We start from the raw sequence: 18,817 nt of genomic DNA on the forward strand, positions 1-18,817 counted from the left end.
GACCATGACAGTTATTGTTTACCCCGGTGTTTATTTCAATGAAATAGCTACTCTGAGTTTTTTTTTAAATTTTGATTGCAGAATAGTTTAAAAGTTCAGAGATTAAATGAAGCAGTATGTCACATGAAGCGGCATTGGCAAGATTAGGGACATTGCGGTAAATATTTCAGAATGATGCTAATTAGTTACCAATGAAATACCTTTGAAAGGTCTTCAGCACATTTAGAGCCCTTTCTGTATTTTCAAGTTTTTCAAAGGTGCTATCCATGAAACTCTTCAGTTGATTCTGGAAAGGAAAACACAGACAACAATAATATTCACAACAATGACAGCGGAATGAAATTAATTTTAAATGAAACTCCATCTAATGAATCCTTAATCGCCAGCAAATGAACTTGGCTAACCCGCATTACAAAACAGATGTCTAGTCAGTTTGCATTAACTTTATTTGCACAAAACAGGGCAAATGCACTGTCTAATTAACTTACGTGGAGTTCAGAAGTGCTTTTGCAGAATTCCTCGTAGTCAACATCAAAGTCACTTCTCCTCTGGTCTAGAAAACTGTAATGTTTTTTCTTCATGTTTAACACAATAGCCTAACAAAAAAATATCCAGACATTTGCAAAAACACACATTTTAGAAAACATTTTTAGCTCTAAATAAAATGCACTGTTTTCTTCTGAAGGTATTATTATTAAATGCATACGTTTTGGAACTTGTAGTGTATTAGTCTAGTAGAAATGTAACAGTGCAACTGTGTCTTACTGCAAGCTATGGATGTTCTGCAAAGCTAACTATCAAGTTATACCAAAACAAAGTTTTCAATCTCATCTTCTAGCTCAGTTTGGTTACTTCAAGCATGCATGTGAAACATTTTGTTAAGTTTTTATTCATTCAGGAAGTTTCACAAACTTTAGATAAACATTTTACAAGTGAAACATGAGAAGGAATTGCCTGTACACTAAAATGAACACCATTGCACACACTTTTCTTGTGTGAAAAAGTATTAATCTAAACAGGAAACTCAGACGCTCCCCATGAACTGGCGAAAGGTTTGGGATACAAGTTTATAGTATTAACAAATGGTCATCGCAGGGCTGAGTTTAGAAAGTATTACTATGGCCCTAATAATGCAAAAAAAAAAAAGAGGAAGTAAGGAGTTGGTTTTAATCTCCATGCAATTAGTAGCTATTTTGTTATTTAGGCATATATACGGCAAAACACTGCACAACAATATTTCACCGCTGCATGCTGTCTGCAAGAAAAATGGGTCATGCATTGCTAAAAGTTGAAAACTGCAGTGAGACGTTACCTCCCATTTTCCTTGCATTTCTGCAGTCTGCATAGCCCAAGAAGCAAGGACACAAACACATGGTTCACATCAACAGAAGTATTATGTACTAAAACCTTAAGCATCACAGTTTGATGATGTAAAAAATTTAATTGTTTGCACAACAGGAAACCACAGAAAAAGATCAGCAGCCTGCCACTGGCATTGTAAGTGTGCAGCCTGAAATTCTGTTCTACCATACAGAGAAACTTTCCATTTACCATAATGACAACACACTCAACATCTGAAGATGCCAGGAGAAATACAGACACGGCTGCCTGGCAGTGACATTTAATCAGTTAATGCAATGCCTCCCTGCACATGTCTTATTAACAGGATTTGACAACAGTCTGATATCACACTATACTCACTTGAAACCTGGTGGCCATCGTCTCCAGCCCTTCTATCTTCGAGTCCTTTAGAACGGAGTAGGTGGAAATGGTGGCGAACATTTCGAGGATCTTGTTCAGTCTTCGCTGGAATGTGTCGAACTTTCCAAAGATGTACATCTCGCTGAAGTCAAACTGTCTTTCTGAAGGAGTCTGCTCCAGCTTCTCCTTGGTTTTGTGGAAACATCGCTGGTATTCCTGGGAAACACATTATGATACAGAACCACATTTGGACTGATAAAAAACTGACAGAGGTGCATTTTGCTACAAAACACATTTTGTTTTCCTTTCAAAATGATCCATTACCTGGTTTAGGTGAATGGCAGCTTTGATTTTCTCAGTAATGACTTGCTGAGGTTGGTCCCATATTGAGTTTGCGCCGTTATCAGTGACATAGGCCTTACAAGCTGTGATCATCTGGTTTGTCACCTGGAGATGAGGATAAAAAAATGGAAACTATAAATCATATAAATCATCATGTAAATTTGTACTTTTTTGTTGTCTTAATGTAAAAGTATCCTAAAAATGCTTCAGTATCAATCATTCATAAAAAAAGGTAGGATCCCATTGTTCATCATAACAAAAGCCTGTTGATCTGCACAATACCTTTACAAAAAGTGATGTAATCTTTTCAGATGTGTTGTAGTAGCGGGAAATACTGTGAATCATCCTGATGGCATTGATCAGACCTGGGATTGCATCCACCATTGATACCTTGGATGAAAGAGAAATTATAGCTTGTATTTCTTTGTACATCCAAATATAACACACATCCAGCACATTTGTACTTCCTCGCCATGAATGCAGTTGATTTGGTTTATTTTTTTAAAATGCACCAGAGTGTGACAAAATATTCTTTTCTCACAGGGTCACTGTTGTAGAGTGGGTCGCAAAACGTCTCCAAGCTGTAGAGATACTTGACGTTGTCTTTGGCCTCATTAACTCCATCTGTGATCCTTGCATCCAGTTCCCGCCATGACTAGACCATAACAGACCGTTACTTAATTAAGGTGTGCACCGTTCTCAAAAAAACCAAACATAATCGTACAATAAACCACTGAAATAAAAGAGAGAGCAGCAATATCAAAGAAAGAGAGCATGTGGTGCAGCCACTTAAAATCAGCAGTATATGACAGTCACATCTGACCTTTATGAGCTTAGATTTAGCCAGCAAGAGCACACCCAGAGCAGCCTTGACATCAGGGCTCTTCAGCTGGTCCAGAAGGTAGTTGAAGCGAGTCATCCGTTTCTTCCAGTGCTCCAGCTCGGCCCGAGGGCCAAGATCATCAGCCTCCTTTCTAAGCTGGTCACTCTCGGCTAAAACCTGCAGAATAGAGATATTTGATATCGCTGCTGAAACTTTAGGCCTGCAGTTTATCCTTCATCTGATACAAGCACATTCAAATAAAATGGCAGAAAACTTGGAATAAATGAATGAGAATACTTTTTCTGTATCAGGTTTGAGGAGAAACACGATGAGAGTCCCTTCTCACCTGCTCTATTTGTTTGATCCAGACTTTCATGCAGGCCTCTATCTTCTCTATGGTCTCTGTGCTGCTGGCAGCTGCCACGTAGTCAGACGGGCCCTTCAGTACCCTCAAGTCAAAGGTGTCGCACTCTTTCAAGGTAACCTGAAAGCAAAGTTGTGCTGTGTTGCTTTATTTGCTACTATAATGTAAGTGTATGTAATGTTTAAACTGTGTTTATTTATCTATGTTAATCTAACCTACTATGTATTTTATATTTAACTTTTTATATTAAACTATAAGTTTTTGGTAATATGGTGCTTTTATTAGTGACATTGTCTGTCCCCTACCTTTTCCTGAAGGCTCTCCTGTGCTCCAGCCAACACAGACACAAAGCTTTCCAATGAAGATATGAAGTCCTGTTTGACGACCAGGGTCTGAGGACTTGTCCCCTCTCCCCAGCCGTGGTTCATCTTCCTCAGTGTGGGAATGAAGATCTCAGAGAGCAGCTGCTCCACACTTTTTAAAAGACCACCTTCTGTTGTATCCAACATATTGAAATTTACATCCTAGAAAATAGTAAAAAAAAAAGATAATGAAAATCTTAGCATTCATATATTAAACATGCCTCAACAGAGACTCTTCTTAGCTTACTAGTTGGCAAAGAAAACCTTTTGTCGTTTGGCAGAAGTCTCCCTGGGTTACTGTAGTGTAGACACTATAATGAACCAACTATGCATGTGTCCTCAAGTGAGTCTGGGAAGCTATTAAAAATCTGCTGTAATACTTTGAAAAAGCATTTTAAAAAAAGTTACTATACCGCTAGCAAAAAGGACATAATGTTTACCAATCATAGTTATAATATTACATTTGTTAGATTAGATTAGTTTGTGTGGTTGTACTGTATCACATCTGATAAGAGAGAACCAGCACATATGTGACTAAATTAAAAATGTACAACTCCCTTTTAAATGATTGTCAGATGTTATTGTGGTTTTCTAAGGGTTTAATCACGGGACCATCCATGGCTCCCAAAGGCCTACTTATGATTTTTGAACCAAGTGTTATAAACGTCATGATATAAATTCCAATAATATTTATAAATCAGCTATAACTTTAACATAACCGTTTGGGTCATGCTGACGGGCTGGTTTTCAAATGAATTAAAAAATATGATTATTAAACATTGTTAATAATAATCATTAATCATTTATTACTGTGCTATACTACTTTAAACCTTCAAAGGTGTGGCACAGTCATCTAGAGAATACAATGTATCCACTAACCCCGTGGCTGCTAGTTAACTGACTTGATTTTAATTAACTAGCAACTCACCAGTCCTCATGAACAATTTGCCAGCAACACATAGCTTCTCTCAGCCATGAGCTGGACACCTCCCTTTTAATAATAACTCCTCTAACTTAATCCACCCAAATGTCAAGTAACTCCGAACACCTGATGTGCCCTTGAATATTTTTGAAGCGACTAATTAGGAAATTTAGCAAGAGAAGTACACACCAGTGCTTTCTCTCATTCTCATTACATGAATACACAGACACACACATACACACAGAATCCTGTTTTCCTCTGTCTCTAGCCGAGGGTGTTTTGTAGCAAACAGGACCTGTTATCAGCGGTGGTGATTAACTTTGCTGCAGACAGCAGGTGTTCAGTAGGAATCAATAGCCAGAACCAGCTGTGCTATCACAGTGCCATTACTGAGCTCCCCCAGTGCCTCACTACCTCTGGGTGTAAGAAGCTTTTTTTAGTTAATTGGATATCATGCATGATAAGAACAAGTAAAATAAAAAAAAATCGGAACATTTGTCTTGTGACACTCAGTGCCTATCATTAATTACGTTTCACAAATTGATAAAAGTTGACTTCCCGTAGTGCTCACAAACACAACACAGTCATGGTTAAATTTGTGTTTCTCCACTTGCATGGTTTTAATTGACTTTAAATCCCTCCTCTCAAACTTAGATATCCCAAAACAATACAAACTGACTCACTCTGTGTATGTTCTCAGAGGTGACTGCCTTTGAAGTATTGGCTCTGGTGAAGAAGACACACACTCCGGTCAGTGCCACATCCCTCCCATCTGTTACAAACACTTTGGACTTCTTGCTGTGACCAGGCTGCTGGGCAACAGGCTGGGCAGGCATAGAGGCTGTAGCTGCTGGTGCTGGTGCTGCTGCTCGCATAAAGGATTGGAAACAACAAAAGGTGTAATGGTAACCAACTTTGACTTCCTATTGTGATTTTAATACTGTGGCATTTACTTGAGAATGGATTACTTTTATGATCTCTATTAGTGACAGAGACAATTTCATATAAGATGCTGCTGTACCGCAAAGTTACACAATATAACTTTTTAAAAAGACTCAAGATTGTCATGGTACCTGCTACAGTTGGTTCAGTGTCCTGATAGTAGAACATTAGGTGTGGAAGACCGTCAGCCATGAAAAATTGCTCCATGCGGTCAATCTGACAAATATGAAAACAAAACCTCAGCACTGTTCAGTCCCATTGTAGATGCACCACATTTTTTTTGTTTGCTTGTTTCTGTCTTTTAAGGCCTGTAAAGTTGTCCAATAAAACAATATAATCTGTTTGAACATTTATGTGCAAAGTACCTGATTGCCCTCCAATATGGCATCTTCCACATCTGCTTTCTCCAGCCCCAAGCATGAAGCCACAATACTGAGGATATAGTCATGTCTTCCATCCAGCTGAGCCCGCTTGGCTTCACGCTCCTCTTTCAACTTTTGCTGAAAAAAGTTCCAAAATTTTCAATTACTAAATACCGAGTTCAATTCAATAAAAATGTAACCTGTGTAATTTTTCAAAGTATTTTAAATGGACAGTTCAGCCATCACGTGACCATCTTTCAACTGACTGAAGCTTAGGCATTGTTTAAGTACAGGACCCAAAGAACACAACAATTTTTAAAGAAAGTTGGATGCGTTTCAGTTAAATGTGATTAATGCTGTTCTGCAGCATCCTAATCTGATGTTACTAAACACTTGAGTTTCATATATAAAAGATTCACTGCCACCCTTTTACTTGAGACTCTGCTGCTTTCGTGCAGTGGCTTGTGTTTAGGTCTGGGAAGCAAAATCAGCCACAATGGGTTGTCAGGTCGTGCTGCTTAGTAACACAAGAACAAGGTCAGCCAACAAACAGATTACATGAAACCTGGTGCTGTATGACGCCGTTACAGCAGGGTGTATCTAAAATCACTCATTTGCCTTTCATCTGTATAGAAACTGTTTTTTAACCAAACAGGAGATAATAGGAATATTTCTTCCTGGCTTGAAATATTTTTACATTGACATTGCTTTTGTCAGACAAGCCCACTTCTAGCATCCTATTGTGAATAGCTATACCAAAATTACTCTTGAGAGCTACTGTTTTTATACAGAAGTCTGTTTAGACAATGTGAAACAGTTGGATTAAACTTTAACACTGAGTATCGCATAATAAGTGATGTATTTTCTTTGTCTCGCCTCTCTTTTCCTTGTGTGCACATTCATGTGGTTGCCTTGTAGTAAACAGTGATTTTACAACTATATGCTGCTTTATTCTCAAATAACAGTTTCAAGAATACTGTAAATGTCTGTAGTGCGCAATGGTGTAAAGAAACCAATTGGCAACCCCAATGAGACTTTAGAGGTTGAGAACTGAGACTTAAATTAAAACAATGTGGAAAAAAATCAAATCCAAAAGACTGGATTGATATCAAGCAACAGCATTGAAAACAGGGATGAAGAATGTAGAGCTAAAGAAGGGATTAAAATGATTGAATACTAAAAAGGTGAAAGGGAAGAATATAAATTATATGATAGAGGAGTACAGGAAAGAGAAAAAAAAATGGGATGAGGTGAAAAAAAGTTTTAGAGAAAATAAATAGATTGAGGAAAAAAATTGTGTGTAACTGAGGACATAAATACTTGGACATAAACAAAGGACAACTCTATATATACCAGAAATCATAGTGGTCAAGTTATGCTGTCTGTTAGGGCTAAGGGGACATATGAAGCCCAAGTCTGTAGTGTAAAAAGAAAAAAAGACTAAAAGAACTAAAATGCTGTCTAACTACAGCAGCTGCAAAATCTGCATAATTATTCACTTCACAGAAATCCTGGTAGAAATGTGAACAATTAGGATTTTCTTCCCAAATCTTTCATTGGCACATTGCATGCATTTCCTTGCTTAAAAGGTCACTTCAAAAGATAACAGTGTTTTTAGAAAGCACAACAAAAGTCTGCACAGTTCAGATGGTTAACCTATGAGCACTTTTTGAATTATAGTATACAAGGCAAAAAACTGAGTTTGGACAATTCTAATGGGTTTGATAGTCAATATCTGCAGTGACCATCACAATTACATGGATTTTATTAACATATCAAAGTTTTTTTAACACTATCACTCGTTTTTTGTCCTCCACTTGTTCATTTTACTTATATTTTCTAAGGGCACAATGCTACAGGTTGCCAGTAACAAAGTGGCCAAAGTGAATGTGAAGTTATGTGAAGACACAACAGTGGCAAATCCCTTGAGTTAGGTATCTTTTTGGATGCTTTGATTAATCATAGGTGGCTTTACAATCAAACACAATCAGCATTCCTTTGAAAATGGACGGGTACAAAGACTGCACTGAATGTAAATGAAAAAGCCTCAATCCAAAGAAAAACCTTTAAAGACCTTCAGAAAGCCTGGAGAACTACTAAACTCTAGATCCTTGAAAAATGCAAGAATGTCTGGCTCCTTGGAAGCAAACTGGGAGGCTTAAGACAGTATGGACTCTTATTATTAATGCAGTGTATGGCTATCCTGTCGTAAAGAATATATCACAAACAAAAGAACGAGCTATCGATCAGTGTTAATCAAGCGCACTCAGTCTCGATTCAAAAATATTAATTATATTTTCAATATGATCTTTTCTCGCATGAAAAAATAAATGTAACACCCATCTGTTTAAACCATTACAGAAACTCTCTGGACACACACTCACACACATAAACACACACTAACATCATGGACTGACTGTAAAAAAAAAAGGATACCAAGCCAACCGTTGCCAGGCGACCAGCCATTTCACACACCTTCTCTCTGCCCTTATTTCAAATTGGATGAACAGCCAAGTCTCAGTCTTCAGGGTAGACACAAACAATACAGGCACATTGCAGTGTGGCGCAGGTTATTCAAACAAGCAGACTAAGTCACCAGTGAATGCAATACGCAAACACAAAAAATACACTAGTCAACAAAAGCCGGCAAAACACAAAAACACAAATCCACATTTAGTTATTCTCATGACACAGACACAGAAGCCAGTGCTGAAAGACCCAAATAATAACAGATACAATGCTAATAGCTTTCAGAAGCAAACAAAGCCCCATCCTGAGATAAGCTATGGCGAGACACAGAATCCCTATAATAAACAAACTGTGGCTTTTGGAATTAAAGAGAAAACACAAATGTGCACGGGGACAGTTTGGCATCTGATAAATTTCATCAATTTTAATCCAAATCAGCCAGGGAATAGAAAACAGCAGACACACGCTGTCAAAGCCAACTCAGTCCCTGTAGATAAAGCTTTGCCATTAGTTTTGCTCATTTCAAAGTCTAAAACGTTAGAGCCAATGGCTCGTGAAAATTATGTGAGAGCAAAAACCTCGCTTAACCCCATAATAAAAACTATTCTCTTACCTGAATGACTTTGGAAACTATTTGTCTCCAGAGCTGTTTTCTATACACCTGCGACATGACAACTCCTGGTCTCTTCAAGCCAACCCGTGTATATCTTCTCTAAAACCTGCTATCACGTTCTCATCAGTATGTACACAGGGGAGACATATACTCTCACCCTCGAAGGGTTAGCACTATCAAGTTGTCAGTGGTGAGCACTCAGCTAGCAGAGTTTGGGCTATACTTTCGTTATGTATTATGGCCACTGCCATCAGAAGTGTATGACTTTCCACAGCTAGGTGATGTCAGGGTAGACATGATCCCTTAAGAACAGTAAAACGCCTGCTTTATTCTGACATTCTAGTTCAAGCAATATGTCAAAATGTTAAGAGGCGCTCGACTTAAAAGCACAGGCAATTTGAGAGCTTTATGAGATGGGGCTTCATACCCTCGCTTTTAGGCTGAAATTCCCATAGATGGAGGGATGCTCAGAAAGGAAAAACTCACAGCTCTGTCTGCACATGTGTAGTGTACGCTAATGAACTACCATAAAGGAATGCAAACACAGATGCACAAGGGTCAAACACTGAGGGAATCGCTGGCTCACAGGATTAGCAGCACACTAGGACAAAGCTGTCAGCATTCACTATAATGTAACAGTGCAAATAAGTGCTCGGCAGTGAATTCTGTGTTAAGCTCATGGACATTCTCACCAAATCGCATAGATGAAGCGGTAATTAAAGATTCTGAGCTCCAGATGAAATTTTGACAAAGAGTAGCAGTATAGATTACAGGGACAACGAATTCAGTGGATTTTAAAAGGTAAGTTTTTTTTTTTTTACAGCAACAGTCACAAAAAGTCTAAATTCAGTTTCCGTCCAGTTTGCCGCAGCAAACCTTTCTGCTTGCTTGGATGCAATTTTTGTACTAATTTCAAAAACAGATCAGCTTTGTTTGTCTAAATTTTATATATGTTTTATTTGTATAATCAACTACCTAACACCCAATCATGTTAAAAGTTAAAAATAAACAAATAAAAATATGTGTCACATTTCGATCATTTCCACTTAGTGAACACATTTTTTTGTCTGTATCTGCAGTGTCGTGTTAACGGCATCTTTGGATGCTAACACGGGTGTTAAAATTGGGATTTATCATTGCAACATCATGACATACATTTTAAATAAATGTAATCTTGTGTCCAGCAGTTTGTGTTGTGTTTTTTCTGACACAGAATTACTTCTACACTTGTTTTATCATTTTATGACACATTTGCCAAACTTATTTTAGGCTTTCTGCCATATAAAACCAGGCCTTCCTGAACAGAAACCCACTAAAATGCCTTTAAAATTGCTTTCACAACTGCATGGTTTGTGTCGCTTAAGCTTTCCGCCACATGCACGCTCCAAACACATCAGCTGTTTACTAAATCCCGACACATTAATGATGAATTGCATTTGGCAAAGTTGATAGTCAAGAAGCTCAAGTCATCTGTAACTTCAGAACTCTTGGGTCACCTTACCTTGTTTTGATAGTCTGGCTTGAAATGCAGCATAGTCGCTGTCGGCCTTTCACGCTGACACTTCTTTTCAAGTCATTCCACCCTCTTACTTGTCTGCTTTTTTCATGACATCAGAGAGTTAAAGCTTCCAACAAAGAAGACAAGACAGCGAACAAGTGGCTGCGCTACACTGTGTGAGCAATCAGCCTTCCTGTTTGTCATGTGAGAAAGGTTGCTGCCCTGAAATTATCAGACTGTTTCTCCTAAAAGGGTACTGCTAACTAGATAATGCGGTGTTGGATGACCTCCTGTCAGCAGGGTAATTATCAAGGTCCAACTCTCACCTTACAAGTCTGTTACAACAATAGGATGAAAGGTGGTGGGTGGGGGGTGGAATGAAAAGGTTGCATAATACATCATTAGAGGGAGATAGTATCAGGTACAACCTTTAAAAAAAATACAGAAACAAAAGTGAGTAAAAAATAAATGTTGCATCATTGTAGCACAAATGGCTCTATTAGAGAATGTGTTATGCTCCTCTTAAAGGAAAAAATGTGGCGAGTCATTTGATATAGCCAGTAGTGTAATTTAACAGGCAATTGCACCCAAGTGCTACAAAACACTAGAAATTAAATTAACATGGAAATTCAGTTTAAGCAAGAGTAAAACTTGATGCTTATAGGAAAGGAAGCCGATGCAAGGTCATCACCTGGATCAGCACTTTAACAGTATAGGATTGAACTCAATACCATGCCCGCTGTGTGAAGCAGAACATGATTATCATTAAATTGCCTAACAGATTAATTGGTTGACTCATTGTGCCTGATATGTGGCAGTGTGATGCTTAAAAAAATCTGCTATTCAATCAGTTGTTATGTTAGCAGATCCCTTGAACTCCATTGTCTAAGTCTGCTTGGAGCGGCACTGATCAGACAGTTATGAGGTGAGGAGGAATCCCCACGCTAGAGAGATTTATTGTCATGATCAGGCTGTGTGGAGGCAGGAGAGGACCCAAACGCAAACTCGCTGGAAAACAGGACTGAACTCATAAATACACAGAGGGTTAATGAGGGAAGTGGGAGCACACGGGGAACACAGGTGACGCTGATAATCATAACAAGACACGGCAGGAGTAAATGCAACACTGACGGGAGACTGTCAAAGCAAAACAGGAAGTACACAGAGGTTCAGACAGGAGGAGAGAGAGCACGGACATAACGGGCTGGGGAAAACATGGAATAAAACACAAAGAGGGGAAACAAGGGTTCACAGATACACAGAGGGGCACACAGGGGGCAACCAAATAAGGAACATCTTAACTAAACAACCTAGGAACCAAGGCATAAATAAAGAACAAAATACAAAACACACGAAAACTAAGAATATTGGGCCAACATGGCCCAGGACCATGACATTTATTTTTTAAACATTTTCTTGTTCTTGCTTCTGAAATGTGAGATTGTGCTGCTTCTTTCCATGTCACTGCAAACTTAAATAGTTTTTGTGACATTTTACAATTCACTGAATAATCAGGAAAAACAATAGATTAGAACCTAATGAGATTAAGCATGCACTACCCCTGGGGTAATCCTAATTATTTACCTAGAGAGCACATATGCATGTGCACAAGTGCATACACCACCCCACCGTCGCCACCAATTAATATTCAGTTTTGTTGCTTTTTACAGTCGCATCTTGCCGATGAGAGGCACATCCCTCTCCATGAAGATTTGACTGTTAGTCAGATAGTGAAGAAATGGTTGCAAAGCTTTGCATTACAGAGTGGGTCGGCCATCAATTTTTCACTATTCCATGGCTGATTTTCTGTGTGGAACTGCCTGGTTGTGAGTGGCCATGAAACATGAGAGTGACTGTAAATTATAAATGAGGAGGTGGTGAGATCTGAAAACACAGACAGACAAGAGTTCACAGTTTTTCACAGCGACTGCTCACACTGACAGAAGCACAGACAGCTTAAGCAAATATATTTAAGAAAGATGTGGCTCATAAATGTCATGCCTAATGCACTTTATTCTCCTTTTGTGGACCATGGTGTCTCTTTGCATTTGGTTCGCTGGGTCCAATGCCGAAAACTGACTCTAATGAACTGACATTGCTTCATCTGGCCCGTGTTTTCGCACAATGCAGGAATGCCTCAGCCAATTCTATTTCATTACGGTCAGTATTGTAGAAAAATAAGCAAGAAACTGGAGTATTTTGCATGAAGGCAGTGGGTCTGACACACAAACATAGAGTGCAGGGGGCTTTAGTTACTATTGCTCATGTCTATTGCATACTAATTAAACATGTACTTGGTTTAAAGTGCCATATTTAGTGCTGCACTGCTATTGGGAGGCAAAGAAGCATAGCTATTTAACATTTCTAAAATGTGTGAAAGGCTGTGCTTTGACTAAAGGCAGAAGACCAATTAACATGGAAAGGGGTTATGTAGATTAAAGTTTAAAAGTTTATAAAACTAACTAATAAAATGAACTATTATAACTTCCATCCTGGCCTAATCTGACCCTCTTAGCACCTACAAGCGAAAGGAGATTTTTAAAAGTATTGTGTCACAGAGCCCACAAAGACCAGTCACTGTAATAATGACAGAGTTCCACATGAATGACAGAAGCTGGATACTCACTGCTCATTTCAAGTTTACTGTTCAGCTGTCTTTGGGCAACACCATCCAGCCTCCTGCAGCAAAGCCAATAAGACAGCAGCAACACTATGAACACCCCGCCATCTGGTGGGCTGGGGCTGACAATACAATCAACCACACATTACAGTAGGTTGTGCCACAGCTATCTTTGCCTGCTGTTAGGCCAGAGAATCTAATAGTGCAGTGAGTCTCTGAGTAATTTTCCGAAGGGCTTAGAGAGCTCCTGAGGTGAAAATGAAGCGCAAATTAATCCCATCATTGTCTTTTTTTCTCCCCTCTCTCACAAGAGAACGGCATTTCTGGTGTTGCACTCTTGCAGCTCATTATCTTGCTGGGTTAGCTACATCTTCCTGTGCTCAATTACTGCAGTATTATATCAACGCTCACTTTTCAATTAATTACAGAATAAAATTGAAAAATAATCATATATTGAAAATATGGTAATGAAATCCCAGTAGATAATCTCTTGCACTGACAAATTTCCCTTTAGGGCAAAGTTAAAGTGTTGCTGGGTACTGAAATTGAATTTAAAAATCTCTTTGATTCGTGACAATATCGGATATTTTGCACTATATAGCAACTACACAAGATGTAAAATAAATAAAATGCATATCTGCATATGCATAATACAAAACAAAAAAGGTTACCAAAAGTCGAAAGGAAAAATTGGTGTCCTGATTCTAGGATACAGGCTGAATGAAGGCAAAATCGTCTCACTTACCGGAGTAAGAATCCGGAGATACTGAAGACATAATTTACAAAACAAAAAGTCTAAAGAATCAACGACATATATTTTATAGTTTAAAGAAAATTAAACTATTGTTTTTGTATAATTTACCTGTTTAGAATACCATTAATTGTGCAACACGCAAACCAAAAAATAAACCCACACATATAAATAACAATGGTAGCTTTAAGAAACACAGAACATTAAGGGCAACTAGGAGACTTAGCTCACAGAACTATAAATAAATACAAAAAAAAAAAAAGAGTTGTAGACACTTTTGAGAGCATTTGGGATCAAACCTGCATTTCCTTGAGTGACTCCACAGCCACGGAAGGCTGGGTGGGTCTGTTCCTGTAGCTCACTTTAGCGATCCTGGCGCTGAAGGACATGGCTCCAGCATTCCTTCATGGACAGGCCTCCTCAGTAACTCCGTTTTATATCAAAAGCTTCATTTGGACCAAAGCAAAGGCGTTTTACACCATTATGTTTTGGTGTACAATTTCTAGTGATTTAGTTGACGCTCTCACTTTCCACGAAGGCCCCTCGTGTTGTTACTGGTTTCCAAGGTAACGAGGTATTTGTAAAAGGGGGCAAAGGGAGAGAGGGCTGGTCTTTAAAAAAAATGTGGACCACTTATTGGCTATTTTGTTGCAGGTGTTTCACATTACAGCCAGCAGTGGATTAAAGGGGCCATGGAATTATCTAGTGGACTTCCTGTCACGGGGTAACCACGCAGATATAAACATGCACTACATGAGCCAAAGTAGAGGGCCACCTACAAACTGATAGGAACTGCTCATGTCCCATGACCCATGTCCATGCCTCCTCTGGTATTAACATAAAACTGTTTGGAAATCTGCAGTTACTGAGTCAGCAGTGTGGGACACTTTTACGCACAAAACGTTGACGATTTAATAGCAGATTTTAAAATGAAAGAGAAAATCTTCTCATGTATAACGCTGTGTTATTGCTGATAAGCAGGTTGATCTGAAGTGCCCCTCTTATAAATTCAGCTGGCTGATTCATGCATTCCAGTGATTGAGAAGCAGTTGTCCAATGCATGGGCTGCTGTGCGTTTGGATCTGAGGTCTTTTTTTTATGTAACATTACCACCTGCTGTTCAATCCTGTGAACTGCAACGTGAGGTTGAAAACTCTCCCTCTTTCACAAATAAGCGTTATGCGTTCACTGGCCTATGTGCTTTTAAATTTTTTAATGACATGATCGAAAATCATTCCCAGTCTGACCATGTAGTCTTCAGACTATGGAAAACCAACACAACATTACAGATGATTTAAGATGCCAGATTTAAATAGTTTCCTCCATTCGACACTATTTCCCGACTGTACCACTTAACATCGGTATTTAATATGGAATAATTACAAAATGCAACAGCAGAAAATCTGGTCAGTTTAAACAAACAATTACTAAATATTTCCATACAGTAGGTTCCTAAGAAAATGTCTGTTTTGATGACTGTTTTTTTTTTTTTCTTCCTTCCAGCTTGTTGCCCCTCTTTTATCCACATTTGCAAATCTCTGAAGAGGAGGGGAGACAGTCCTCTTTCATTTACTGAGATCAACAGCAGGCTTTTTGGAGTTTAAGAGTAAGTAATTCTACAGTTTCATGGGCTCCTGAAAAATGAAAGTACTGAGCCACAGCACAATCCACTGCTGTGCAATGATATGCTTTAACTTTGCGATGCTCGAAGCCTTTAAAATCAAGTTAAAACTGGAAGTTATCTTCCAATTTACTCACAGCATAAATACTTCAGCGTGGGTTTGAGCTGTCTTTCGAGGAAGCATCATGCCCAAAACAAAAGAAATCAGTTTAGACTTGAGAAAAAGAATTGCTTATGCTCACAAAGCAGGAGTTGGATGTACAAAGTTATCACAGGATTTCCAAATGTCAAGAACTGGAGTGGGAAGTATCATCAAGAAATTTAAAGAGCGCCCCACAGTACAGAACAACCCTGGCAGAGGCAAGAAGCAAAAGATTTCCAAGACTCTGTGAAGAAAACTAATGAGAAATATGTCTAAGGCATCTAAATGTGTCTAATGAGAATAACTGCACCAGTCAATGACTTTGTCACATCAGGAATTGTAGTCTCAGAGAAGAAAACCACTGCACAGGAATTGACTGTGAGACTGCAGACCAAGAAAATCTCCACTTCTGCAGACATCTTTAAGCCAGACTGATGTGTGCTAAGGACAAACTGGAGAAAGAGTATGCATACTGGAATTCTGTCCTTTGGTCAGATGAGACCAAACTAGAGCTCTTTGGCTTATGATGCTGCATATGTTTGGTGAAACACAGTGGTGGGAGTATTTCCCTTACATATTAAGTGTCCTGAGGTGACTGTTGTTGTGATGTGGTCCAGTATAAATAACACTGAATTGAATTTTGGGGATGCTTCAGTGCACCAGGAACTGGAAATCTCATCAAAGTGGAAGAAACCGTGAAAAAAGAAGGACAGCTGGAAAGAAAACTTCAAGCAGTCATCAGCAAAGCTCAGTCTGGGTCTTCCTTTTGTCTTCCAACATGAAAACGATTTAAAACATAATTCGATCCTGGTGAAGAACTTACCTCCAAAGCGACCAAAGTGAACGTTACTGATTAGTCTACACCAAGCCCTGATTTTGATCCCATTAAAATGGGTGGGGTGAACTGAAAACCAAGGTCCATGTTAGAAGAACATCAGATCTGGAAAAGCTTTAGAGATTTGCCAAAGAAGAATGGGCCAGCATTGCTCGGGACACGTGTGTGAGATAACGACACTGCAGGCTTTTATCCAGAATACACAATTTTCTATTAGCATCAGGAGAATTAATCATTTTGACTGTGGTAGTTTTTTTGTTTTTTTTTTGTGAAATAATTTAGTTTCTTTGTGCAAAGTGAAACAATGTGAAAAAATGAAATTAGGATGTTTGGAAAAGTTTTGTTAAAAATGCCGTTCTCTATTTAACAGCACTTGGGAAATACTTTTAAAAAAAAGGAAATTTTCATGAGGGGCACGGCTAACAATTTTATCCTCATTTGTAGATGATCAGACACGTGTTTCACACTAAACAGGCTCCAGTAAAATCTGATGCTCTGAATCCTTTTCATTCCTCTTTTGTTTAGTGAGACGTACTTTTGAGGTTGAAATAGACACACTTTAATATCATGCCCCCTTTGCAGTGTCATCTGTACTTTTTCATGATTTACTGCTAAGAACCAGTGTGTGTGTGTGTGTGTGTTTGTGTGCGTGCATGCGTGCGTGTATATTTGAATGCCTGCCTCTTTTTACTGTCCCTCCAAAGTGTTGATTTGTCAACTTTCCTCCCTTTTGTAACTGATCTTATGGATTTCCCACCCATTAAATCAACGACTGCTCTCTCCATTACTTCAAGGGATGTTGAGCCCCAGGCTGTCTTCCTTTTGTAGTTTCTTGTCCTGATAGCTTTTCTGCAATGTCTAACATGTTAAACCATCAAAGACTACAAGTAGAAATATATATATGATTATAATCTGCTGTAAAGCATCTTGTGGTTCCCATCGCAGAATGATTTGGTGTATTTGCTCAGTACCCTAGTCAGGTCTTCACTAGTATAAAATGTATACACGTCTGAATATTTAAATAATAAATGATGCACTGATTTAAGACATATGTGTCAAAGTGCTGTGAAGTAATCATTTATAATAGAACCATTCTTAATCATTTTCAGCAGAGGTGTGATGATTCTAATCATACATCTTTTACTTCCAGATGAAAATGTCATGATCTCTAAAGCCATCTATGATGCAGCATGAAATTTCTGACAGCATGTTAACCTGCAAGGTAAATGCAGTGCAATCAAAGATAAGATAAGATAAGATAAGATAAGATAAGATAACCTTTATTAGTCCCACATGTGGGAAATTTGTGGGAAAAAAGGGAGGGATGAACAGCTGCAGAAAGACAAGGTTTTCTTTCCACTTGATCAAAAACAAAGCTCAGCAGTTTCTTTCCTGTACTGTGCTTACGACTCTTATTTTGTAGTCTTTATTATCAAAACTGAAAGATACTGTAGCAGTGATGCATGGATGATCATAAAAATATACTTGGTCTTATGCACTACAACTTTAATGTAACTGACACTGTTCACATCTCCAGTGTTTTAAGAACCTTAATCTCCCTAAAATGCCAGACGTGTTAAAACCAATCATCAATTGGGAGTGATCACTCCATGAAACAGGTTATTGTGTATCTTGTCATACCTGAGCCTTTTCTTTCCGTTTGCCTTCCTTAAGCATGGTTTCTTTGACAGCCATCCTTCCACTGAAAACATTTCTGATGAGGCTTCTGTGAACAGCAGATGGATCAACTTTGCTGGACACAAGATTGGATCATCCCTTGAGTTAGCTGCCTTGTTATGCTTGAGTAATTTATAGGTCAGTGTTAAGTAGTTTAACAAACAAACAAAACAATAAAGAAAAAACAACATCAAGCACAAAGAATGGATTTAAAAAGGAAGTCATTGTCCAAAGAAAACTTTGAAAACCATTCCTAATGCCCGGAAAACTATTTCTCAAAATCATTTTAAAAAATTACATTAAATGACTGGCTTCTTGAAAGCAAAGTATAACGAAAGACAAAGTGGGTGTTTCTCTTCAGTCCAGCTTTGTCCAGCTACCGGTAGGATTTCTAGACATCAGCCACTTCCTCTATCTGCCGGTGGTACATACCATGGAGGGGCCTGACCTTCCATGATGGCTCCTAATCTTGGTCTTCTTTCTTGAGTTTCTGCTGCCTGAGATATTCACTGAGCACGCAGCTGGTCGCGGCCATCTTCCTGACGTACTCGTGAATGTTCGTTGTCTCATCCAGGACTGTGGTACTGTGTGTTGTACTCCAACCTGTACCTGGGATGCTTTGGTTTCAGAACTGAAGAAGCCTCTTGGATGAGAGGTGCAATGTCTTCACGAAACTTAAAGAAGTCCAGTCACTTTCTTTCCAAGCTCTTTGACCTGGATGACTGAGGATCTTGACAGACAACATACAGGAACTTGCACCAAGATGTAAGTGA

The 18,817-nt window shown here is 38.7% G+C and overlaps 1 protein-coding gene across 1 annotated transcript in view; it reads right to left on the reverse strand.

The window, feature by feature from the left end:
• The window catches only part of dnah5 (dynein, axonemal, heavy chain 5), a 121,574-nt gene extending 107,416 nt beyond the window's left edge, over positions 1-14,158 (reverse strand). Inside the window, exons 1-14 of the mRNA XM_087848025.1 lie at positions 14,069-14,158; positions 5,822-5,956; positions 5,588-5,672; positions 5,198-5,379; positions 3,536-3,754; positions 3,213-3,350; positions 2,867-3,043; positions 2,585-2,698; positions 2,326-2,433; positions 2,026-2,148; positions 1,702-1,917; positions 1,313-1,339; positions 489-596; positions 201-286 (exon numbers count right to left, since the gene is read on the reverse strand). Coding sequence (XP_087704151.1) covers positions 201-286; positions 489-596; positions 1,313-1,339; positions 1,702-1,917; positions 2,026-2,148; positions 2,326-2,433; positions 2,585-2,698; positions 2,867-3,043; positions 3,213-3,350; positions 3,536-3,754; positions 5,198-5,379; positions 5,588-5,672; positions 5,822-5,956; positions 14,069-14,158 — 1,808 coding nt within the window. The remainder of the gene's footprint in view (positions 1-200; positions 287-488; positions 597-1,312; positions 1,340-1,701; positions 1,918-2,025; positions 2,149-2,325; positions 2,434-2,584; positions 2,699-2,866; positions 3,044-3,212; positions 3,351-3,535; positions 3,755-5,197; positions 5,380-5,587; positions 5,673-5,821; positions 5,957-14,068) is intronic.
• Between the last annotated feature and the right edge of the window lie 4,659 nt (positions 14,159-18,817).

This window comes from Neolamprologus brichardi, chromosome 11, assembly GCF_056152115.1.
Source record: "Neolamprologus brichardi isolate AB-2024 chromosome 11, ASM5615211v1, whole genome shotgun sequence".
Classification (NCBI taxonomy): Eukaryota; Metazoa; Chordata; class Actinopteri; order Cichliformes; family Cichlidae; genus Neolamprologus; species Neolamprologus brichardi.